The following is a 25,290-nucleotide window of genomic DNA, read 5'->3' as shown; positions in this document are numbered from 1 at the left end:
GTAGTCCCGCAGTTGGTGGTGGTAGTGATGGTGGTAGTGGTACTGGTAGTTGTAGTAGTAGTATTAGTAGTATTAGTAGTAGTAGTTTTAATAATTCATAGATGGCTTTTATAAGGATACTGGATGTGGTGGTATTACAGTTAAGAACAATGAAAATATGTGGTGAATCACCTAAAACTTTAAAAGTGAATATTGCAGAAATGGGAAGTGCTATTGATGTGCAGTTTTCACAGAACTTGTTTTGATTTGCAATCAGGGGCTCAGAGTGTATTTTTGTGCAAACTTACACTCTATAAATGGAACAATGCCTACTGACATTAACCAAATAAAAGTAGGGTAAGTTAGAATATCAGTGGTGTTTGTTGCAGGATTCCAGTGAGGGTTATTTACGAGATATCGTATTTTGAAGATTTTCCAAACTAACATTTCTATGTTTATTCACCCTGCCTTGTTGCTAGGCATGGTGTTGTTATGTTTGCTTACAGTGTGTGTGTGTGTGTTCCTTGAGTGTACTGTGTCTTATTAGTCAGGCAGTGTGTGACAGTCCAATCAGTAGGTAGGTAGTCAATGATGGGTCTTACCAGTGCAGAAAAAGCAGACATTATCATGGTGTATGGAGAGCATAGCAAGAATGCAGTGACCAAGCGAGGTGTCACAGTGCCTATCACACTGGACTCGTATTCGGAAGGACGACAGTTTAATCCTGCGTCCAGCTATTCTGATTTAAGTTTTCTGTGATTTCCCTAAATCATTCCAGGCCGCACGAGGATGAAGCGTTTGTCAGGCAAGTGTCCTTTGCATTATCCATTCTCTACCACATTTCTCTCCATGAAGAGTTGCATGGAAGCAATTGTGAGAATCGTGTTAATTTCTGTGTATGTGCATTAAGGCAGGATACTCCAAATGATCATAAACCTTGTTTGAATGCTTATAAGTATCACAGCCTCTTAACAAACCGTCTTCCAAGGATGCTAGAAGATGTTCCTCGGCAGACCAGGAGGAACCTGTGGTGTCAGCATTTTGTTGTCCAGCGCATAGTGCACAAAGTACTGCAGCATATCTTCATGAAATTTTTACAAATCATTGGATGGGACACAGAGTACCTGTACCTTGGCCTGCCCATTCCCCTGACTTGATGCCTGTAGACTTTTTTCTGTGGGGAAATGCTGAAAGACATTGTCTACAAGGACATACCAACTACAGCCGATAATATGCAATGCTATATTACTGCAGCCTGATTGGACATCTCTGCTGAAATGCTAGCATGTGTGCAACAGCCATTCCATTTGAGACTGGAAGTGCATATTGCCACTGCTGGTGGTCATTTTGAACACAACTTTTGGTGGTCAGCTGTCTCGTTACGGGTCAGAATCCACATAACTAGTGTATGCATTTGTGTTATTTTTTATTATGTGCTGCCACAGGTATTGTACAAGTGTCAGTGATGGAACTTTCCAAAAGACAATATGTCGTAAACGACTCTCAGTAGAATCGTCCAACAAACACAACTGATATTCTTATTTACCCTACTTTTAGTTTGTTAATGTCAATAGGTATTAAATCATTAAAAATTTATGTTTGCACAAAAATACACTTTCTAGGTATTATTACAATTTGTTGATTGGCTAACAATCCATTCTGTGAAAACCACACATCAATAACGCTTTCCATTTCCGCAATATTTATGGTGCAAGTTTTAGGTGATTCGTCCTGCTCGTAAAAGACAATGTCTTGACTGACTCTTCTCACTCACTGACTCATCATTGTCCAGCCCAGACTGCTAAGGATAAAAATCTGAACTTTGGAGTAGGTGTCGATCTACTGTAGGCATCATTTAACAAAGGACTGTTAAAAATTCCACTATGAAGGGGGTGAAACAGAGGATGAAAGGATACTTGAAAATATGTTGCTACTAAGGAAACTTTGATGCTCAAACTATGAAGATTGGCTTTTGCTTTCTCATTCAGAAATGAATAAAAATTCATGCTTCAGCATTTTTGAAAATTCAGCCAATAAGGTAGTAAAATAGTATATGAAAGTTTTTGAAAATAAATTATTAAAGAACTACTAAAGGTTTTTTAAAGATAATCTATGAAACAAGGTAGCAGATCTTCAGAAATAAAAAAAAAACATAGAATTAGGGTTTTTTTGGAAAATCCACATCCCAAGGCAGTGAAACAGAAGATGAACAACTTTATGACTTTAGTTCATTATGAAAGCACTTTCAAAGCTAAATATATGAAAATTTGTGTTTGGCTTCTCTGTTAGAAATAATAAAATATGTGCTTTACTAGTTTTGGAAATTCAACCCCCAATGGGGTGAAGTAGGGGTGACAGTATTTAAGCAAATGTTTTGTTGTGTTAAAAAATTTTAAAGCTAAACCTCTGAAAGTTGTTGTTTTATTTCTTGGTTAGGAGATGAACGATTTTGTGGAAATATCACCAAAACGAAAAAGGTCTGATCAACGAAAACCTTTGACTCCAGGTAGCAGAATAGCTTTTTGGTCGAAAGTACTTTCGGAGAGGACCATGCTTTTATGACCTTAATTAGTGTAAAAAGTTTAGGTGTTGCAGTTTGTGAAGAACATAAAAATTCAACCAAACAAAAAGGAAAAATTCCTGTGCAGACCATGCAAGACAGTCCATGCAAGCGAAGCAGCCGACACTAAGCTATTCATATTCATTGAAGAGCCAAAGAAATTGGTACACCTACCTAATATCGTGTAGGGGCTAACCCGAACATGCAGAAGCGCTGCAACATGACGTGGCGTGGACTCAACTAATGTCTGAAGAGTGCCGGAGGTAACTGACACCATGAATCCTGCAGGACTGTCCATAAATGCGTAAGAGTATGAGGGGGTGGAGATCTCTTGTTAACAGCACGTTGCAAGGCATCCCAGATATACTCAATAATGTTCGTGTCTGGGGAGTTTGGTGGCCAGGGGAAGTGTTTAAACTCAGAATAGTGTTCCTGGAGTCACTTTGTAGCAATTCTGGTGTGTGGGGTGTCACATTGTCCTGCTGCAACTCCCCAAGTCCGTCAGAATGCAAAATGGACATGAACGGATGCAGGTGATCAGACAGGATGCTTACGTACATGTCACCTGTCAGAATCGTATCTACACGTATCAGGGGTCCCATATCACTCCAACTGCACACGCTTCACACCATTACAGAGGCTCCACCAGCTTCAACAGTCCCATGATGACATGCAGGGACCATGGATTCATGAGGTTGTCTCCATACACATACACTTCCATCCATTCAATACAATTTGAAATGAGACTCGTCCGACCAGGCAACATATTTCCAGTCATCAACAGTCAAATGTCAGTGTTGACAGGCCCAGGTGAAGCGTAAAGCTTTGTGTTGTGCAGTCATCAGGAGTACACGAGAGGGCGTTCTCTTCCAAAAGCCCATATTGATAATGTTTCGTAGAATGGTTAACACACTGACATTTGCTGATGGCTGAGCATTGAAATCTGCAGCAAATTGTGGAAGGGTTGCATTTCTGTCACACTGAACGATTATTTTCAGTCGTTGTTGGTCCTGTTCATAGTTTGACGAGGATAGGACAGATAGCCACCCATGGCGTTATGTTGTTGTTGTTGTTGTGGTGGTGGTCAGTCCTGAGACTGGCTTGATGCAGCTCTCCATGCTACTCTAAGCTGTGCAGGCTGCTTCATCTACCAGTACGTACTGTAGCCTACATCCTTCTGAATCTGCCAAGTGTATTCATCTCCTGGTCTCCCTCTACGATTTTTACCCTCCACGCTGCCCTCCAATACTGAATTGGTGATCCCTTGATGTCTCAGAACATGTCCTACCAACTGCTCCCTTCTTCTAGACAAGGTGTGCCACAAACTCCTCTTCTCCCCAATGCTATTCAATACCTCCTCATTAGTTATGTGATCTACCCATCTAATCTTCAACATTCTTCTGTAACACCACATTTCAAAAGCTTCTATTCTCTTCTTGTCCAAACTATTTTTGTCCATGTTTCACCTCCATACATGGCTACACTTCATACAAATACTTTCAGAAATGACTTTCTGACACTTAAATCTATACTCGATGTTAACAAATTCTTCTTCTTTAGGAACGCTTTCCTTGCCATTGCCGGTCTACATTTTATATCCTCTCTACTTTGACCATCATCAGTTATTTTGCTCCCTAAATAGCACAACTCCTTTACTACTTTAAGTGTCTCATTTCCTAATCTAATTCCCTCAGAATCACCCGATTTAATTTGACTACATTCCATTATCCTCATTTTACTTTTGTTGATGTTCATCTTATATACTCCTTTCAAGACACTGTCAATTCCATTCAACTGATCTTCCAAGTCCTTTGCTGTCTCTGACAGAATGACAATGTCATCGGTGAACCTCAAAGTTTTTATTTCTTCTCCATGGATTTTAATGCCTACTCCCAATTTTTCGTTTGTTTCCTTTACTGCTTGATCAATATACACATTGAATAACATTGGGGAGAGGCTACACCCATCTCTCTCCCTTCCCAGCCACTGCTTCTCTTTCATGTCCCTTGACTCTTATAACTGCCATCTGGTTTCTGTACAAACTGTAAATAGCCTTTCACTCCCTGTATTTTACCCCTGCCACCCTCAGAATTGGGAAGAGAGTATTCCAGTCAACATTGTCAAAAGCTTTCTCTAAGTCTACAAATGCTAGAAAGGTATTGCCTCAAGTGTTCCAACATTTCTACGAATCCAAACTCATCTTCCCCGAGGTCAGCTTCTAACAATTTTTCCATTCGTCTGTAAAGAATTCGCATTAATATTTTGCAGCCATGACTTATTAAACTGATAGTTCAGTAAGTTTCACATCTGTCAACACCTGATTTCTTTGGGATTGGAGTTATTATATTCTTCTTGAAGTCTGAGGGTATTTTGCCTGTCTCATACATTTTGCTCACCAGATGGTAGAGATTTGTCAGGGCTGGATCTCCCAAGGCTGTCAGTAGTTCTAATGGAATGTTGTCTACTCCTGGGGCCTTGTTTCGACTTAGGTCTTTCAGTGCTCTATCAGACTCCTCACGCAGTATCATATCTCCCATTTCATAATCCTCTACATCCTCTTCCATTTCCATAATATTGCCCTCAAGTACATCGCCCTAGTCTAGACCCTCTATATACTCCTTCCACCTTCCTGCTTTCCCTTCTTTGCTTAGATTTGGGTTTCCATCTGAGCTGTTGATATTCATACAAGTGGTTCTCTTATCTCCAAAGGTCTCTTTAATTTTCCTGTAAGCAGTATCTATCTTACCCCTAGTGAGATAAGCCTCTACATCTTCACATTTGTCCTCCAGTCATCCCTGCTTAGCCATTTTGCACTTCCTGTCAATAACATTGTTGAGACATTTGTATTCCTTTCTGCCTGATTCATTTACTGCATTTTTATATTTTCTCCTTTCAGCAAATAAATTCAATATTTCTTCTGTTACCCAAGGATTTCTACTAGCCCTCGTCTTTTTACCTACTTGATCCTCTGCTGCCTTTACTACTTCATCCCTCAAAGCTACCCATTCTTCTTCTACTGTATTTCTTTCCCCCATTCCTGTCAATTCTTCCCTTATGCTCTCCCTGAAACTCTTGTACAACCTCTGGTTCTTTCAGTTTAACCAGGTCCCATCTCCTTATATTGCCAGCTTTTTGCAGCTTCTTCAGTTTTAATCTACAGTTCATAACCAATACATTGTGGTCAGAATCCACATCTGCCCCTGAAAATGTCTTATAATTTAAAACCTGGTGCTGAAATCTCTGTGTTACCATTATATAATCTATCTTAAACCTGTCAATATCTCCAGGTTTCTTCCATGTATCCATGTATACAACCTTCTTTTATGATTCTTGAAGCAATTGTTAGCTATGCTCTGTGCAAAATTCTACTAGGCAGCTTCCTCTTTCATTTCTTACCCCCAGTCCACATTCACCTACTACGTTTCCTTCTCTTCCTTTTCCTACTACCGAATTCCAAACACCCATGACAATTAAATTTTCGTCTCCCTTCACTATCTGAATAATTTCTTTTATCTCATCATACATTTCTTCAATTTCTTCGTCATCTGCAGAGCTAGTTGGCATATAAACTTGTACTACTGTAGTAGGTGTGGGCTTCGTGTCTATCTTGGCCACATTAAGGCGTTCACTATGCTGTTTGTAGTAGCTTACCCGCATTCCTATTTTCCTATTCACTATTAAACCAACTCCTGCATTACCCCTATTTGATTTTGTATTTTTAAACCTGTATTCACCTGACCAGAAGTCTTGTTCCTCCTGCCACCGAATTTCACTAATTCCCACTATATCTAACTTTAACCTATCCATTTCTCTCTTTAAGTTTTCTAACCTACCTGCCCGATTAAGGGATCTGACACTCCACGCTCCGATCATTAGAATGCCAGTTTTCTTTCTCCTGATAACGATGTCCTCTTGAGCAGTCCCCGCCCGGAGATCCGAATGGGGGACTATTTTACCTCCGGAATATTTTACCCAAGAGGACGTCATCATCATTTAATCATACAGTAAAGCTGCATGCCCTCGGGAAAAATTACGGTCGTAGTTTGCCCTTGCTTTCAGCCGTTCACAGTACCAGCACAGCAAGGCCGTTTTGGTTAGTGTTACAAGGCCAGATCAGTCAAGCATCCAGACTGTTGCCCCTGCAACTACTGAAAAGGCCGCTGCCCCTCTTCAGGAACCACACGCTTGTCTGGCCTCTCAACAGATACCCATCCATTGTGGTTGCACCTACGGTACGGCTATCTGTATCGTTGAGGCACGCAAGCCTCCCCACCAATGGCAAGGTCTGTGGTTCATGGGGGGGCGTGGCGTTATAGTAGTTGTATTTTGCCGGTGCTTACCCTGGAACTATCGTCGGCATGCGAGGGCGGCGGCGGCAGCAGTTGCTGCTGGGAGAGGTGGGCGTCGCGGCGCGGGGGCGGTGGCGGCTGGCCGGGCGCCGGAGGCGGCGCTGGCACCAGGCTACCCGGAGGCCGCACCACGCGCAGCGACACGCGGCTTGGCGTCCGCCGCAGCACCTCCAGTGCTTGCTGGAACACGGAATCAAACTCTTGCCGCTCATCTGTCTCCCACCGACACAGCCAAAGAAGTGGCGCAGTCAATATTTCCTGAACATATACTACTGTACATTATACACTGAGGTGAAGGATATGCACGTACATGCAAATATGCGTGATGGCCGCATGACCGGAGTTGACAGACTTTGGATGCGGTATCTTACTTTGGGCTAGACGCATTGGACATCCCATTTCGGAAATCGTTAGGGAATTCAATACACTGCTATCCACAGTGTCAAGAGTGTGCCGAGAATACCAAATTTAAGGCATTACCTCTCACCACGGGCGACGCAATGGCCGACGGCGTTTGCGTAGTGTTGTTAGCGCTAACAAGCAAGCAACAACCTGCGTGAAATAACAGCGCAAATCAATGTGGTACGTACGACGAACGTATCCGTTAGGACAGTGCGACGAAATTTGGTGTTAATGGGCTGTGGGCAGTAGACGACTGAAGCGAGTGCCTTTGCTAACAAAGCGACATCGCCTTTAGCACCTCTCTTAGGCTTGTGAACATATCGGTTGGGATCTAGGGATTGGAAGGGATGGCCTGGTCAAAAAAAATGGCTCTAAGCACTATGGGACTCAACTTCTGATGTCATCAGTCCCCTAGAACTTAGAACTATTTAAACCTAACTAGCCCAAGGACATTACACACATCCATGCCCGAGGCAGGATTTGAACCTGCGACCCTAGAGGTCGCGCGGTTTCAGACTGTAGCACTTGCCCGCGAAAGGCACAGGTCCCGAGATCGAGTCACGGTCCGGGACACAGCTTAAATCTGGCAGGAAGTTTCGTAGCAGTGCACACTTCGCTGCAGAGTGAAAATCTCATTTTCGGAACAGAGTAGAAAATTACCACGAAAAGTTAGCAGCAAAGGAACTAGGGCCTTCGAGAACAGATTGAGAGAGTGACGAAATCTACTACAAGTGAACATTTAGCAAGGAAGTGTGCACTTAGCACAATTTATTGTTGTGGGTGCACAGTAAGAATATCTTATTTTCAGCCCGGAAGTAAATTCGTGAATTAATACATCTGTTGGCCGGCCGGAGTGGCCGAGCGGTTCTAGGCGCTACAGTCTGCAACCGCGCGACCGCTACGGTCACAGATTCGAATCCTGCGTCGGACACGGATGTGTGTGATGTCCTTAGGTTAGTTAGATTTAAGTAGTTCTAAGTTCTAGGGGACTGATAACCTCAGAAGTTAACTCCCATAGTGCTCAGAGCCATTTGAACCAATACATCTGTTGGAGACGTTGTACATTTGTCTGAAAAGAAATGGAAAAACCCGAAAACTCCCACTTACACAAAAATTCTCGGCCACCCCGGCCGGCGATGGCCTGGTCAGATTAGTCCCGATTTCAGTCGGTAAAAGCTGATGGTAGGTTTCGAGTGTGACGCACTTGCTACGAAAGTTGTCAACAAGGGTGGCTCCATAATGATATGGGCCGTGTTTACATGGAATGGACTGGGTCTTCTGGTCTAACTGAACCGATCATTGACTGGAAATGGTTATGTTCGGCTACTTGGAGACCAATTGCAGCAATTAATGGTCTTCGTGTTTCCAAAGAACTATGTCATGTCGCATGGCCACAATTGTTTGCGATTGGTTTGAAGAACATTATGGAAAATTCGAGCGAATTACTTGGCCACCCAGATCACCCGACATGAATCCTATCGAACATTCATGGGACATGCCAGAATGAGATTTTCACTCTGAAGCGGAGTGTGCGCTGATATGAAACTTCCTGACATATTAAAACTGTGTGCCGGACCGAGACTCGAACTCTGGGAGAGCTTCTGTAAAGTTTGGAAGGTAGGAGACGAGGTAGTGGCAGAAGTAAAGCTGTGAGGACGGGGCGTGAGTCGTGCTTGGGTAGCTCAGTTGGTAGAGCACTTGCCCGCGAAAGGCAAAGGTCCCGAGTTCGAGTCTAGCTCCGGCACACAGTTTTAATGTCCCAGGAAGTTTCATTCATTTGACATAATCGACAGATGAGTTCGTGTACAAAATCTTGTACCAGCAACACTTTCGCAGTTATGGACGATTATAGTGGCAGCATGACTCAGTATTTCTGCACAGGACTTCCAACGGCTTGTTGAGTCCATGCCAAATCGACGAGCTGCTGCATTACGCCGAGGAAAAGAGATCCGACGCGATATTAGGAGGTATCCCACGACTTTTGTCACCTCGTCTAATTAAAGAAGCTGTTACTGTGTTTTTGAGGTACTGCATCAATGCATGTGTACTGATGATTCGTATTTGCCTTCTGGTGAAACCACTGTGCCAGTTGCCAAATGGCCGTAAGCTATCTAGAGTCGGCGACATGCCAGATTAAGTTTTGTCGGGAGGTCGGCACGGAGGAACTGCATTAAGCACCAGTGGCGGCTGGTGAGCATACATTCTGTCTGTTCACAGAATGAAATTAATGGCATCTGCTGTACAACAGTTATGCTTATCAACAAGTTTATATAACTACAGCTACTGCCAATAATAACAACAACAGTAATTATAGTAATAGTAGTAATAATAATAATAATAATAATAATAATAATAATAATAATAAAATAATAATAATAATAATAATAATAATAATAGTAACAATAATTATTAGTATTATAATAAGATGCATTACTTATCTGACAAAAGAAAGAATTGTTTTGTAGAATTTTGTTGTTTTGTACGTCATTAAGTACAGTATAAGGCAATAACGAAATAATACGTAAGCTTTCACATCTCTCCGTTTCGCATTTTTGTGTAAGTGGGAGTTTTCGGGCTTTTCCGTTTGTTTTTTTTTTTTCAGACAAATGTACAACGTCCCCAACAGATGTATTGGTTCAAATGGCTCTGAGCACTATGGGAGTTAACTTCTGAGGTTATCAGTCCCCTAGAACTTAGAACTACTTAAATCTAACTAACCTAAGGACATCACACACATCCGTGTCCGACGCAGGATTCGAACCTGCGACCGTAGCGGTCGCGCGGTTGCAGACTGTAGCGCCTAGAACCGCTCGGCCACTCCGGCCGGCCAACAGATGTATTAATTCACGAATTTACTTCCGGGCTGAAAATAAGATATTCTTACTGTGCACCCACAACAATAAATTGTGCTAACTGCACACTTCCTTGCTAAATATTCACTTGTAGTAGATTTCGTCACTCTCTCAATCTGTTCTCGAAGGCCCTAGTTCCTTTGCTGCTAACTTTTCGTGGTAATTTTCTACTCTGTTCCGAAAATGATATTTTCACTCTGCAGCGAAGTGTGCACTGCTACGAAACTTCCTGCCAGATTTAAGCTGTGTCCCGGACCGTGACTCGATCTCGGGACCTGTGCCTTTCGCGGGCAAGTGCTACGCCGACTAAGCCACCCAAGCACGACTCACGACCCGTTCTCACAGCTTTCCTTTTATTTTAGTATTTAGAACAGATTCAACACAGTTCATGTTTACACTGCATACGAAAGCGGATTCCCGCACAGTAAACAACTCCCAACACAAACTGTAGTTTGCGGAAATGATTAAACTGAAGTAGTAGTGTTTACTGACATAAGTCACTTGACTAGAATACAGGGTGTCCCAGCTATCTTGTCCACCCAAAATATCTCTGGAACAATAACAGCTATAGGAAAACGACTTTCACCGGTATCAATGTAGGGCTGGGGCCCATGAATGTACATATTTGGAAACATTCTAAAACTAAAGCATGTGTTTTTTAACACAAACTTATGTTTTTTTTTTAAATGTACCTCCTATATTTTTTCTTCAGCAATCCATAGCATGACAAACCACATACACAATGGCGTTGATTGCATTGCAATATTCCCATTACATCCCGAGATATTGAGTCGCGAAGTTGACGCTTGAAACACCCAGCATGCGCTGCTAGCGCACGTCCTGAGGCTCAGGCGTGAACCCCATGCTGCCCGTAATCGCGATGTGATTGGCATGTGTAATCTCACCTCCATACTTATCAAGAGGTCCGAAGCAACGGTAAAATTTTGAGTCCACTTGCTCGTTTCACTAAAACCATCAACATGAATTTTACTATTACGAGTGAATAATTAACTGTCACTTGCACTAGATCTACAGTAAAGTAAAATCTTAACGTTGAACGGCATTACCTTTTTAGTAACGGATTAACGATAAGCGAAGTTAACTTTGTGACTAATGTTGCGGTACACAGATATGTTACAGAACCGCGTCACCCCTAGCCTATGGAATAAATAACTGCTGGAATGTACGACGTTAATGCAGGATGACAGCAGACCGTATTATTCGTTTCGGACCTCTTGATAAGTATGGAAGTGTGATTATGCATATGAATCACATCGCGATTACGGGCAGCATGGGGTTCACGCCTGAGCCTCAGGACGTGCGCTAGTAGCGCATGTCGGGTGTTTCAAGTGTCACCTTCGCGTCTTAATATCTCGGGATGTAATGGGAATATTGCAATGCAATCAACGCCATTGTGTATGTGCTTTGTCATGCTATGGATGGCTGAAGAAAAAAATGTAAGAGGTCCATTTAAAAAAACATAAGTTTGTGTTAAAAAACACATATGCTTTCGTTTTAGAATGTTTCCAAATACTGTATGTACATTCATGGGCCCCAGCCCTACACTGATACCGGTGAAAGTCGTTTTCCAATAGCTGTTATTGTTCCAGAGATATTTTGGGTGGACAAGATAGCTGGGACACCCTGTATAAATGAGGTGCTGAGATCCATGATATTTTTTTGCGGCAATAAACTATTTTTGCTTAATGATATGTTGCACGCGGCTGAGTATGTCCTCTCTATTGATCTGTGGAATGTGAAGTACAGGTGTCCGAGGGCACTTACGTAGTCGGTGAGTCCGACGAGGGAGACGCCGTTGGCGGCGAGCAGGATGTCCCCCGGCTGGAGGCGGCCGCACAGCCAGGCGGGCTGCTGCGGGAACAGCCGCTTGACGCGCACCAAGCCGGGCCAGCGCTCCGCCGAGTCGGCGCCGCCGCACACGCTCAGCCCCAGGCCGCGGCTACCCTTCACCAGCTGCACCTCGAACGCAGAGTCTGCAACACAGCGCCACGCGGGCCTCAGCTGCGGTCGCCAGTACTGCCGATGGACACAGTTTTTGCCGCTACTTACCGGCTGACCAAAAAGTCAGTATAAATTTGAAAAGTTAATAAACCACGGAATAATGTAGATAGAGGGGTAAAAATTGACACACATGCTTGGAATGACATGGGGTTTCACTAGAACCAAAAACAGTTCACAAAATGTCCGACAGATGGCACTGGACAGCAAACCGTCAGTGACTGCGCATGACAATCGTGTATAAAAGGAGCTGTAATGAGAGTGCGGTGTAGGCGTTTCAAAAGATGACGGAAGATGACGATTGGTTGAGTAACGTGTTGTGGACCGACGAAGCTCATTCACCCTCCGAGGGTCTGTCAACGCCCACAACTGCAGAATCTGGGCTACCGAAAATCCTAGAACTGTCGTGGAAACTCCATTGCACGACGAGAAAGTCACGGTATGGGTTGGATCTACCACATCTACCGTTATCGGGCCTTCTTTCTTCAAGGAATGCGTGATTCTGGTTTTGTAACCGCTACCGTGACGGGTGAGAGCTATGCCGATATGTTACAGAATCGCATCATCCCCAGCCTGGTTGATAAACACCTGCTGGAACGTACGTACGATGTTTGTGCAGCATGGCGCTCCACCCCACATTGCTAGACGCATGAGGATCTCTTGCGCACGTCGTTTGGTGATGATTGTGTGCTCAGCCGCCACTTTCGTCATGCTTGGCCTCCCAGGTCCCCAGACCTCAGTCCGTGCGATTTTTGGCTTTGGGGTTACCTGAAGTCGCAAGTGTATCGTGATCGACCGACATCTCTAGGGATGCTGAAAGACAACATCCGATGCCAATGCCTCACCATAACTCCGGACATGCTTTACAGTGCTGTTCACAACATTATTTCTCGACTACAGTTATTGTTGAGGAATGATAGTGGACATGTTGAGCATTTCCTGTAAAGAACATCATCTTTGCTTTGTCTAACTTTGTTACGCTAATTATTGCTATTCTGACCAGATGAAGCGCCATCTGTCGGACATTTTTTGAACCTTTTTTTGGTTCTAATAAAACCCCGTGTCATTCGAGGCATCTGTGTCAATTTGTACCTCTCTGTATACATTATTCCGTCATTTATTCAGTTTTCAAATTTATACTGAATTTTTGTTCACCCGGTACATCACTGAATGGCTAACTCGGGGCACTTTCTCCCAAGCGCAGTAGCTGGTTGTCTGTATAACGGCTCCAAGCCCAACAAAAATATGGTTTTCAATGTTTCGTATAGTTACTGACTGAATTTAAATTGCTGTCGTAATCTACTCACTGAGACCTACACTGAAGCTCCAAAGAAACTGTTATAGGCATGCGTATTCAAATACAGAGATGTGTAAACAGGCAGAATACGGTGCTGCGGTCGGCAACGCCTATACGAGACAACAAGTATCTCGCGCAGTTGTCAGATCGGTTACTGCTGCTACAATGGCAGGTTATCAAGACTTAAGTGAGTTTGAACGTGGTGTTCTAGTCGGCACACGAGCGATGGGACATAGCATCTCCAAGGTAGCGGTGAAGTGGGGATTTTCCGTACGATCATTTCACGAGTCAAACGTGAATATCAGGAATCCTGTAAAACATCAAATCTCCGACATCGCTGCGGCCGGAAAAAGATCCTGCAAGAACTAGACCAACGACTACTAAAGGGAATCGTGCAACGTGACAAATGTGCAACCATTCCGCAAATTGCTGCAGATTTCAATGCTGGCCCATTAACAAGTGTCGGCGTGCGAACCATTTAGTGAAACATCATCGATATGGGCTTTCGGAGCCGTAGGCCGAATCGTGTACCTTTGATGACCGCACTACATAAAGCTTTACACCTCGCCTGGGCCCGTCAACACCGACATTGGACAATTGATGACTGGAAACATGCTGCCTTGTCGGATGAGTCTCGTTTCAAATTATATTGAGCGAACGGGCGTATACGGGTATGGAGACAGCCTCATGAATCCATTGGGCCCTCCATATCAGCAGGGGGCTGTTCAAGCTAGTGAAGGCTCTGTAATGGTGTGGGGCGTGTGCAGTTCGAGCGATATGGGACCCCTGACATCTAGATACGACTCTGACAGGTGACACACAAGTAGTGTCTGATCACCTGCATTCATTCAAGACCATTGCGCATTCCGACAGACATGGGCAATTCCAGGAGGACAATGCGACACCTCTCACTTAAGAGTTGTTACAGAGTGGCTCTAGGAACACACTCCTGAGTTTAAACACTTCCGCTGATCACCAAACTCCCCAGAAATAAACATTATTGAGCATATCTGGGTTGCTTTGGAATGTGTTGTTCAGAAGAGATCTCCACCCCCCCCCCTCTCTCACCCCCCGTACTCTTACGGATTTATGGACAGCCCTGCAGGATTCACGGTGTCAATTCTCTCCAGCACTACTTCAGACATTAGTCGAGTCCATGCCACATCGTATTGCGGCACTTCTGCGTGCTCACGGAGACCCTACACTATATTAGGCATGTGTACCAATTTCTTTGGCTCTTCAGTCTGTTATTTTAAGTTCAAAGTTTAACACAGTAACACAAATATTACGATTACAAATTGTGTATATGCCTTAAGGCGATGTATGTCACGGAGCCCAAAATACACAAACTAGAATATGGCCTTGGTACAAGGAATGAGAGAGGAAAAAGGTTATTTCAGTTCTTCAGTAAATTTAAGGCAGAAATAGCGCTTACACTAATCAAGATTCACAAGAGGAGGAGGTATACTTGGGAAAGGCCGGTAGGTACAGGAAGAGTTCAGGTAGATTCCATCTTGATCAGGTATAAATTCTGAGATCAGATACTGGATTGTAAGGCGTGACCAGGGGTAGATATAGACTGAGATCACAATTTGGTAATGATGAAGACTAGGCTGAAGTTTAACAGACTAGTCAGGAAGAATCAATATTTTTCGTTTATCTTCCATGTTCATGGAAGATTACTACATGAATGTTTTCCAATGTATATTGAAAAACCGCTGCCCTTATTCGTATACTAACGGTATGTCTGGTGAACGAATTACAGAAACAACAAATAAATGAAAAAATATTTGGAATTATTTTCTTTGAGAACCCCTTAGCGCTCTTGATTCGTAGTCAATTGCAAGCGCCAGTTTTCGGAAAAGTGGTCCGTTATGCATGGTTTTTTCTGCGAAATTAATTCCAACACATGAAATCTTCAGCAATGTTAACGATGTTTCTTTGCCGAATGAGATTCACACGAAGAAATGTCGCTGTGGCAAAGCTGCCTTCGAGCGATGCTCGTGGTGTTCTGAATTTATCTGTTTCGATTGTTTCTGCGATCGATCTCATCCAAGAGAACGCACAAAAGTGGATAAAAGTAAGAATATAATGTAAGAACTAAGAATTTGTATACGAATGAAATACAACAGCATGAGAATTTAAAATGATGACAAAGGCTAAATACACTATACCCACATATATAATAAATTAATAAATATATGACGCTTATTCTCTAACCCCTTTTTTACCCCCTATCTCGATAAGAAACATTCGTGTAGTAATCTTCTACGTCCATGGTAGATAAATGAAAAATAAATACAATCAGTAATCGGATTTCGAACTCGGGACGCAAAAGTGAGAGGCCGCGACGCTAGTCATTGTCCCACCGGTTGAGATGAGCTTATCGACGGCTAAAAGACATCTAAATTACGTTGAAAATTTTGACCGTCGTTTTCTTAGAAACGGTAGAGTATTTACATATAAGCCGAAACAAGTGTTGGTTTATTTTTACTCCTCTTCCCCTGAGCGAAGTTTCTGGGAAATCGGGCTATAGCAATTGCCGTGTCTTTCTCGTAAGTGTATTCACAACACAATTTGCTGACGGTATCCACATACATCAATGAATGTAACTGCAAAATTATACCACCGTACAACAGACCGTTCATGAGGTATAACGTCGTAAACATTGAGATGCGTGAGAAACTAGCTTTTGCTTAAAACAGGCCGCAGATTATCCAGATTATACTCATCCAGTGTTTAACGGTGAGAACACTTAGCGACTTACAAAAACTACAAACAATTCCTAAACTTTTTATAGCTTACAAACGTCCATCGTTTAACTTATTTATAAAGTTACCAGACCTTTGAAGCTGTTTTACTCATGGAAGTTCGATTCTTCAAAGAACTGGGGGTTTACTGGGTGCCCTCTAGTAGTAGAGAAAATTTCGTATGGGCATGCCATATGTACCTTTGTGATTGTCTATAAATGCCTCCATGTTTTAAGAAGTTGTTTACACAGGATGGTCGTACAAATATATCGTCGTTTGAGCACCGAACCAACTGCCGTATGGAGGAAATTGTAATAAGCATCTTTGGTGTAGAGAAACAAATGAAAGAGTTGAAAAAAGTCGCTACGTTCGAAATGAATTCCAGTTCGGTTTTACAAAGAGTATTCTACTGCATTGGCCCAAATTTAGCTTGCATTTATCGCGAACCTCTCGCGCATCGCAGAGTCCTAAGCAACTGGTAAAAAAGCGCAGGCGACTCCTATATATAAGAAGCGTAAAAGAACTGACCCGCAAAGTTACAGATCAATATCCTTAACGGCGGTTTGCTGCAGAATTCTTGAACATATTCTCAGTTCGAATGTAAAAGTTCCTTGAGACAGGAAAGCTTCTGTCCAGAAATCAGCACGGTTTTAAAACGCATCGCTTGTGCAAAACTTAGTTTGCCATTTTTCTCTTGATATCCTGCGAACTGAGGACTAAGGCAAAAGGCAGATTCCATATTCATAGATTTCCGAAAAGCATTTGACACGGTTCTCAACTGCAGATTGTTAAGAAAGGTACGAGACATAAGCCTTAAGCATCCAGATGTGTGAAGAATTCTAAGACTTTTTGACTAATGGGACCCAATACGGCGACTGTTCACTGGAGACAGGGATATCGTCAGGTGTGCCTAAGATAAGTGTGGTAAGACCACTGCTATTCCCTAAGTACATGTATGGTCTGACGTCTACGATAAGCAGCAATCTGCAACTGTTTGCTGATTTTGCTGTAGTGTACGGGAAAGTATAGTCGTTGAGTGAGTGTTGGAGGATACAAGACGACTTAGACAAAATTTCTAGTTGGTGTGATGGATAGCAACTTCCCCTCAATGTGATGAGTAGGAAAAAGAATCCTGTAATATTCTGATTAGATGTACCATTAGTAGTATGCTATTTGACACAGTCAGGCCGATTAAATATGCAGCCGTAACGTTGCAAAGCGATATGAAATGGAACGAGCATGTAAGGATTGTACTTGGGAAGGCCAATGGTCGACATCGGCTTATTGGGAGAGTTTTAGGAAAGTGTGGTTAAACTATGAAGGAGACTGCATATAGAACGCTAGTGCGATCCATTCTTCAGTATTAATCAGGTGTCTCGGATCCCCACAAGGTCGGAATAAAGGAAGGCATCGAAGGTATTCAAAGGCAGGCTGCTAGATTTGCTAGCGGTAGATCCGATCAATACGCCAGCGTTACGAAGGTGCTTCGGGAACTAAAATGGGACTCCCTGCAGGGAAGGCGACCGTCTTTTGGAAAAAAAAAAAACTATTCAGAAAACTTAGAGAACCAGCATCTGAAGCTGAATACAGAACGGTCCTACTACCGCCAACATACGTTTCGCTTAAGGAAAGCATATTATAGTCTTTTTCCCTCGCTCCACTTTCTAATTGAACAGGAAGGGAAATGATTAGTAGTGGTACAACGTGCCCTTCGTCACGCATCCTACGGTGGCTTGCGGAGCATGTGTGTAGATGTAGAGTCTCACTCTCTCTCTCGCTTCCTTTACCTCGCTAACAACGCTGCAGTGTGGTGGTGGTGATGATGATGATGATGATGGTTTCGTTTGTGGGGCGCTCAGCTGCACAGTCATCAGTGCCTGCACAAAGTCCCAATTTCTTTACACAGTCCAATATCTTTACACAGTCCAATCTAGCCACTGTCACGAATGATGATGATATTATGAAGACAAGACAAACACCCAGTCAGTGGGCAGAGGAAATCGCCAAACCAGCCGGAAATCGAACCCGGGACCCCTGATCCAGAGGCAGCAATGCTCGTCACAAGACCACAAGCCGCAGACACGATGCAGTGTCAAGTCACATAATGACACATCTGACAATATTATTTCGCTTCAATTCGAAAAGTGTCGCACAGACTTAGAGACACACTATTTGTTTGCTGTCTACAGGATTGTAAAAATAGGACAAACGATATAACCTTGGATTTCATAAATGCGATATATCTGCGACCGGATTAATGGAAATAGGAAATAAAGTGAGGTGACAAAATCCATGTGTACCTCCTAATATAGCGTCAGACCTCCTTTTGTCCTGCGTAGTGCAGTATATCACCGTGGCATGGACTCAACATGCCGTTGGAAGTCCCCTGCAGGAATATTGAGCCATGCTGACACAATAGCCGTCCTTAAATGCGCAGTTGTTACACGTGCAGAAATATGTGCATGAACTGATTTCCCGCTACATCCCATAAATGTTCGATAGGATTCACGTCGGGCGATCGGAGTGGGCAAATCATTCGCTCGAATTGTCCACAATGTTTTTCAAACCAGTCGCAAATATTTGTGGCCCGTTGACTTGATGCATGAAATTCCATCGTTGTTTGGAAACATAAAGTCTATGAATGGTTGAAATGGGTCAATGATCAGGTCAGTTGGGCCAGAGAGCCTAGTCCATTCCACGTAAACACAGCCCACACCATTACGGAGCCATTGCCAGTTTGCATATTGCTTTTTTAACAACTTAGGCCAATGGCTTCCTGGGTTGTGCGCCACATTCTGACACTACAATTTGCTCTTACCAACTGAAATCGGGACCCATCTGACCAGGCCACGGTTTTCCAGTTGTCTATGGTCCAACCGCTATGATGACGAGCCCATGAGAGGCGCTGTAGGTTATATCGTGCTGTTAAGAAAGGCACTCGCGTCGTTCTTCTCCTGCCACAGCCCATTAACTCCAAATTTCGCCGCACTGTCCTAACGGTTATGTTCGTCGCACGCCCCACGCTGATTTCTGCGGTTATTTCACGCAGCGCTCTTTGCGGTCAGCACTTAGCAGTGGAAATTCTATGCAAACGCCGCTACTCTCCGTCGCTAAGCGAAGGCCGTCGGCCACTGAACTGTCCGTGGTGAGAGGTAATGTATGGGATTTGGTATTCTCCCACACTCTTGACACTGTGGATCGCGGGATATTCAATTCCCTTAACGATTTCCGACATGAAATGTCCCATGCGTCTTGCTCCACCTACGATTCCGCGTTTAAATTCCGCTAATTCCCATCGTACAACCACGTCACGTCGAACACCTTTTCATGTAAATCACCTGAGTTCAAATGACAGCTCCGCCAATGCACTGCCCTTTTATACCTTGTGTACGCGATACTACCGCCGTCTGTGTATGTCGATTTCGCTATCCCATGACTTTTGTCATCTCAGTGCAATGTATACAAAGACCGCAATCCTCAAGGCCTTTCTCGCTGCTTCTGCAGTATTAGAATATCTGCAGCAATGAGCCACATCGTATTCTGCTCTGCTTTTAAGACTCCTAAATTTTGTTGTAAACTTCGTAATCTGTGTTTCCGTTTTCATGGACAGCAACTTGCCATCGGGTCTTGTTCCAATTACAGTCTTTGTGCACATTACTATCCACGTCCCTTAACTCGGTCATACAGTATCGTGTTTATCTCATTGTATTATGAACAATAATAAAATATGAACGTAATCACTTGATTATTATTTGAACCGTATCTAAAAAAATTGGTTCAAATGGCTCTGAGCACTATGGGACTTAACATCTGAGGTCAGCAGTCCCCTAGAACTTAGAACTACGTACACCTAACTAACCTAAGGACATCACACACATCCATGCCCGAGGCAGGATTCGAACCTGCGACCGTAGCAGTCGCGCGGTTCCAGACTGAAGCGCCTAGAACCGTTCGCCCATCGCGGTGGGCTCTAAACAAATTCCTTGAGCCCTGGAACCAAAGTAGAAGTATATCAAACGTCTCGTTCTAAGAGGCGTATTGGTGAGAAGTGCATTTTAGAAGTACAGCAAACTACTGTCTGAATCAGCAGCAGCCAAAAACAGGAGGATGATCGTCAATGTCGTAGTAAGTGAAGTACAGCATTTCATGGTGGTACTGGTCTTACAAATTCTCGGAAAAATTGGTTTTACGATGTACTCAAAATCATGTTTATAAATTCTGGACAAACTCTGGAACAGGCATGCTTTCTACATCAATTCACCTATCATCATTCCACAATCGCAATACCAGATCGGATACGTCTAGCATCTTGGCTGTACCTTTACATAACACAAAATCTTTCTCCGTGTCATTCTCCATCTCAGCCATACGACTATGGAACGCACTCCCCTGTGATCTGTGTCTTATCCAGAACTACTCAACATTCAAGAGGGAACTCAAAACTTACATATTAGGGACGGTATAGCCACCATTGTTGTGCCCCTCCCATCTCTTTCTTTCTCCTCTCCATCACAGCTTCGAATTTTACCATTCTATTTTTCTTCCTCTAACCTCTCTACCTCTTATATATCTCTTTCACCCCATTCTATCGTCTTATGTCTCTGCTCGATGAGAATAACTCACAAGCTGCAAGAATATAACGAGAAAATTCCCAACTAACAATGGAACTGACATTCACAAAAGAAAAGTATGTTTACTTTCATATACATAGTCACTATTGTTGTTATTATTATTATTGTTATTATCATTATTATTCTTGATTGTTATAATTATTTTTTATTGTTATAATTATCATTGTACTACTTTTATAATCTCTGTATTTTTCTTTAAGATCAATACAGCATAATACGTTATATGTCCTGAATGTTATGTAGAAACTGTAACTCGTTCAATCTGAGTATGCCTGGTTAGGTGTAAGAGAGGGCCTGAAGGCCCTAATCTTGCCAGGTAAAATAAATGCATAAATAAAATAAATAGATGCACCACATTCACGATTTAATCTTTTCAGATCTAAATTTTTTGTGTACGAAGGAAAATTTTTCCTTATGGTGTATTGCTCTTAGGCAATTTTTTTTATGATTTTAAATGCATGATTTGTACAAAAACATGCACCCGTTTGCAAAATTATGCTTTGTACACTTGCCTTTTTTTATTTACCAAAATAACTAATTTTGAAATATTAACCGTCGTAATAAATAAACTGAACATCACCATCACGCAAAATAACAACAATAACATTCAGTTATACACTGGACTATTAACTAACCACCCACTTCCGTGTATTCTGGCGGTCACAAACTACTGCCGGCTGCTACGTTCAGTTGTTGATATTTTTATCGTGATACGCAACAGCTGGCAGCACTTGTGCTTGATGGAAAGACTGAACATTCACCAATTTTTCTATGAGGTTTCCAATGGAGAAAAATATTTTTGTTACACCTAAGACACGTTAAAAGATAATGTACACAACTGTAGCCACAGGATCTGAAAGGATTCAAGTTTTGGAAGCAATTCGCTTACTAAAGAAAAAAAGCACCCAGCAAAGCCAAGGTTCTATTTTTTGCTAACTTTTTGCTTGTGAAATGCAAAAGCAAGATAGCCGCATTCACTTCCGTGGTGTCGTCCGAAGACCTAGGTAGCAATGCAAGGTTGATACCTCGCGACGGAACCCCAAGTTAGCACGGTCGTTGCCAGACGCAACGCCGAATAACAGAGGTCGGCGTAGACACGTGCAGAATAGTTCCGTACGACACCGCTGAAGCAGGCTTGCTTAAGTCAGAGCGGACTGCCTCTCAGTCCAGTCTACAGTCGTTGCCGCAGCCGACAGCATCGTCTCACTACAGAGCCAGCAGTGCGCGAGAGAGAGCCATGCAGTGAAGTTTACTGTCAATCGTACTTTGAGGGAAGACTTTTATCTTGTACCGTGTCAAGTGATAAGTTAGCGTTCATAATATCCAATACACATGACAGTCCTGTGACAATGGATTATTACAAAGTTAAGTATTTAATCTTGTTTCGGTTATAATAACGTGAGCTAATATTTTGTGTGTGTTGTAGTCTCTACTCGGCCTACTCCAGAAACAGTCTAAGAACCCACCACTGTACCGAAGAGTTGTGTATATACACATAATTTCGTTCGTGAAACCACTCTAAGTCAGCCTTAAGCAATTAACTAAAGAAAAGTAGATGAACATTATCATGAATTAATGATTTAAATAATCTTATTAAATATTATTTAATAGAGAGTAATTAAAATAGCTAAGAGAGTATAAGTTACAGAAGCTAAAATATGTACAATTTTTTGTTTTTCTAATATTATAAATAGGCTGGAGTCTTATTTCATTCTCTGTTTGTCGTTCGTTTTGTTTCTAGGTGTTCGTCAGCTCGTGTGGTCATTAACGTACGATTTCGTGTTGTCAGAAATATATTGACATAATAAATTCCAAGATTTAATTTACAAAGTGTGTAGCTAGTGTCCTTAATTTGTGTACATGGAGACTAAACTCAGTTACGTGCTCAAGTAACGTGGATGGATTTCATAAAGAACAGCAAGGGAAGTGTTTTCCACTAAGATAGGCTGTGAATTTAATAAACAAAGATTCTTTTATAAAGAATAATCGCGCTATCGTATGAGCTACAGCGCTACAGTCATTTGTCTGAGTAATATCGATTGCTTTCGAATCATCGATCTTTGGATTGGATTGTTCTGTTGAAAACCTAAAAAACCTGATGCGAATGATAGCTGTATTCAAATAACATAAGAATGAACATTTTAGCGAAAGGTAGAGAATATTAGCATGAACATAAAACTGTGATAAAGCCAGACCATCACGTAAAAATAGTGCGGTTTCTCTTAACATGTACGATTATCCATCAACTACCGGGCTAGAACTTCACAAAATGTTAACTGAGAACCATGAATGAAGATCCTTAACTATGCTACTCTTGTGGCGTCTGCTTTGGCAGGATATCTGCGTAGCATCATGTCTCAAAGATACAATTCAACAAGAAATCGCAAGAAGCGAGACACTGCTACGAGATACGCGCACCACGAAGGCGTCGAAGAAAAAGACGGGAGACAGCACAACAACTTCCACTAGTTCGCTTTCGCCCATTTAGCGGCAGTATTGTGTGGCCCGGGTTAACCCTTTTGGTACGGCAGTATATTGGCGCAAACACTGCCGGCCAACAGTGGCTGCAATTCGTGTGAGGGGCAGTGTTGTCGTAAAACACTGTTGGGCCATACTGTTAGCAGTATGAAACTCCTATAATCCGTGTAAACGTACCGTAACACTCCAAAAGGCTACTGAAAGGAATATAGCTTCAGGATCTAGAGGAAACTGTTGTTCGGTGGTAGTAAAGCCTGAGGCGTTAAGAGCAGATTGAGTATCCGGTCGATGAAGTTGGGAGAGCGTCAGTGACTTACGGACAAGAGAGCTGTGTGAACTTTGAGCGAGTGTAACTGTGTAAAGAGGGAAGTTAGTCAGTGAGATCAGAGACGTCTTTTATTTGGAGAAAGATTTTCTCTTTTAGGTTCATTACGTCGCCGTTTTACTGAAGCGGACTGTCAACGAGAAGAGAACCGAGGGCGTTAACGTGAAGCTCTTACGCGGACTAACTCAGTTATTGGACTACTCTGTGCTTCACATTTAATTAAGACTACGCCAGGGACAATCCGATAGAAAGTCCTTTGTATATGAACATCTCTTATTCCTGTCAATAAATGTTATTAGCTTTTCCGTTGTTTCCTCGGATTGCAGAGAAGTGTTTGAATACGCGCAGCGAAAGGCAAAATCTACCAGTGGATATTAAAATATAGTTCAGTGAAAAGCAAAAGATGGCGATTCTGTTTTAAGTTTTCATGGTTTTCCTAAACTATTTCAAGCAAACGGCGAGATGGTTCCTCCTATGAACAGGACCTGTTTGTAGAAAATTTAATGTAGTTAAATTTTTACGCTAGGATACCTTTTCGCTGGAGGCCACGGTTATCGAGGTATTAAAGAAAAACGCTTTTGAAGGTCACCATTGTACGGTTTTCTTGGAAAACTGGAGAACTAGTGACAACGTATCCCAGTATAAAATTTAATTTCATTAAGTACCTGTTCATTTTTTTTGTAGGACTAGCAGTTTGTGCATAGTGATGGGGAGAATATGAAAATCTTGCTCGTGGTGTACGAAAGCTTTAGGATTGCACAGGATTAGGTAGTGGCAACTGAATCAACTTGTACATAAATTATGCTTTTCCTCTTAATAAACTGATTACTACTAAGTAGTGTTTATTGGCAGTGGGAGCAATTTGGGTAGTAGCAGCAGTTCTACAAATTTATTACGCTACTGATAGTTTAGTTAGCAATAAAAATAAATTTTAAAAACGAATGGCAAAGTTGAAAAGTTGTTTCGACGCATTAAGGAAGGTATAGTTGGTGGGCGGAGAGGTCCACATGTTGCTCCTCCCTTCGGTTTGTGATGTCTGTGTGTCGCTCCTGCAGATTTTTCCTTTCCCAAAAAAAAAGGGTGTCTTGGGATGGGAACGCTTCTGTGGTGAGCAGGACACCCAAGGCACTGTGAATGAGACACTGAAGAAGACACCTGTCTGTTCAAACTCCTGCCAACAGTGCCTCCATCACAGGTGGAAATGTTTCCGGTTCACAGTAGGCTAAACTTCCCGACAGGTTAAACAGGTGAAAACAGTGTGACACGCGGGTCCCGAGCTTTCGCTGACCAGGGGATACCGTGATCAGGAAGGCGGTTCCTCCAGGACGAGGCTCTTCCATTGCACTGCGGCTGGGCTGACCCTGCGATTACCCCTAATGTGGGTAACTCGAGTGCATAATTTTTAACTCCCTTTCCTACTTACTGCGCTCAGTTGGTGAGCCATTGCCTGGGAAAGGCAAATTACACCTACAGTTACTCTGAAAGACCGTATGAACACTATGGTTGAGGGTTCTTTCTATTGTTCCGTCTACAATGCATTCATCAAACCCTCTCCCTCCTCCTCCTCCTCCTGCCCCCGAAAAAAATCTGTATTAAAAAGTTTTTTCAAACCGAACTCGCATTCTGTCCGCTAAACTCATACGTAATT

At 42.7% G+C, this 25,290-nt stretch overlaps 1 protein-coding gene and 1 pseudogene across 5 annotated transcripts in view; one reads left to right on the top strand and one right to left on the bottom strand.

Annotated features, from left to right (window-relative positions):
* LOC126364640 (tyrosine-protein phosphatase non-receptor type 13-like) overlaps positions 1 to 25,290 on the bottom strand; it is a 729,752-nt gene that overhangs the window by 29,668 nt on the left and 674,794 nt on the right. For 3 of the 5 annotated variants that reach the window (XM_050008074.1, XM_050008072.1, XM_050008073.1), the window contains exons 3-4: positions 11,928 to 12,136; positions 6,880 to 7,068 (exon numbers count right to left, since the gene is read on the bottom strand). In XM_050008074.1, the coding sequence (XP_049864031.1) occupies positions 6,880 to 7,068; positions 11,928 to 12,136 (398 nt within the window). Of the gene's footprint in view, positions 1 to 6,879; positions 7,069 to 11,927; positions 12,137 to 16,408; positions 16,533 to 25,290 lie in introns of those variants that run through there. The other 2 variants (XM_050008076.1, XM_050008075.1) reach the window with 2 other exon arrangements.
* Positions 24,917 to 25,051, top strand: LOC126291871 (U1 spliceosomal RNA; annotated as a pseudogene).

The sequence above is a fragment of the Schistocerca gregaria genome, chromosome 1 (genome assembly GCF_023897955.1).
Source record: "Schistocerca gregaria isolate iqSchGreg1 chromosome 1, iqSchGreg1.2, whole genome shotgun sequence".
NCBI lineage: Eukaryota > Metazoa > Arthropoda > Insecta > Orthoptera > Acrididae > Schistocerca > Schistocerca gregaria.
Note: the sequence above shows the minus strand (reverse complement) of the source record. Positions and strands in the feature narration are given on the sequence as shown.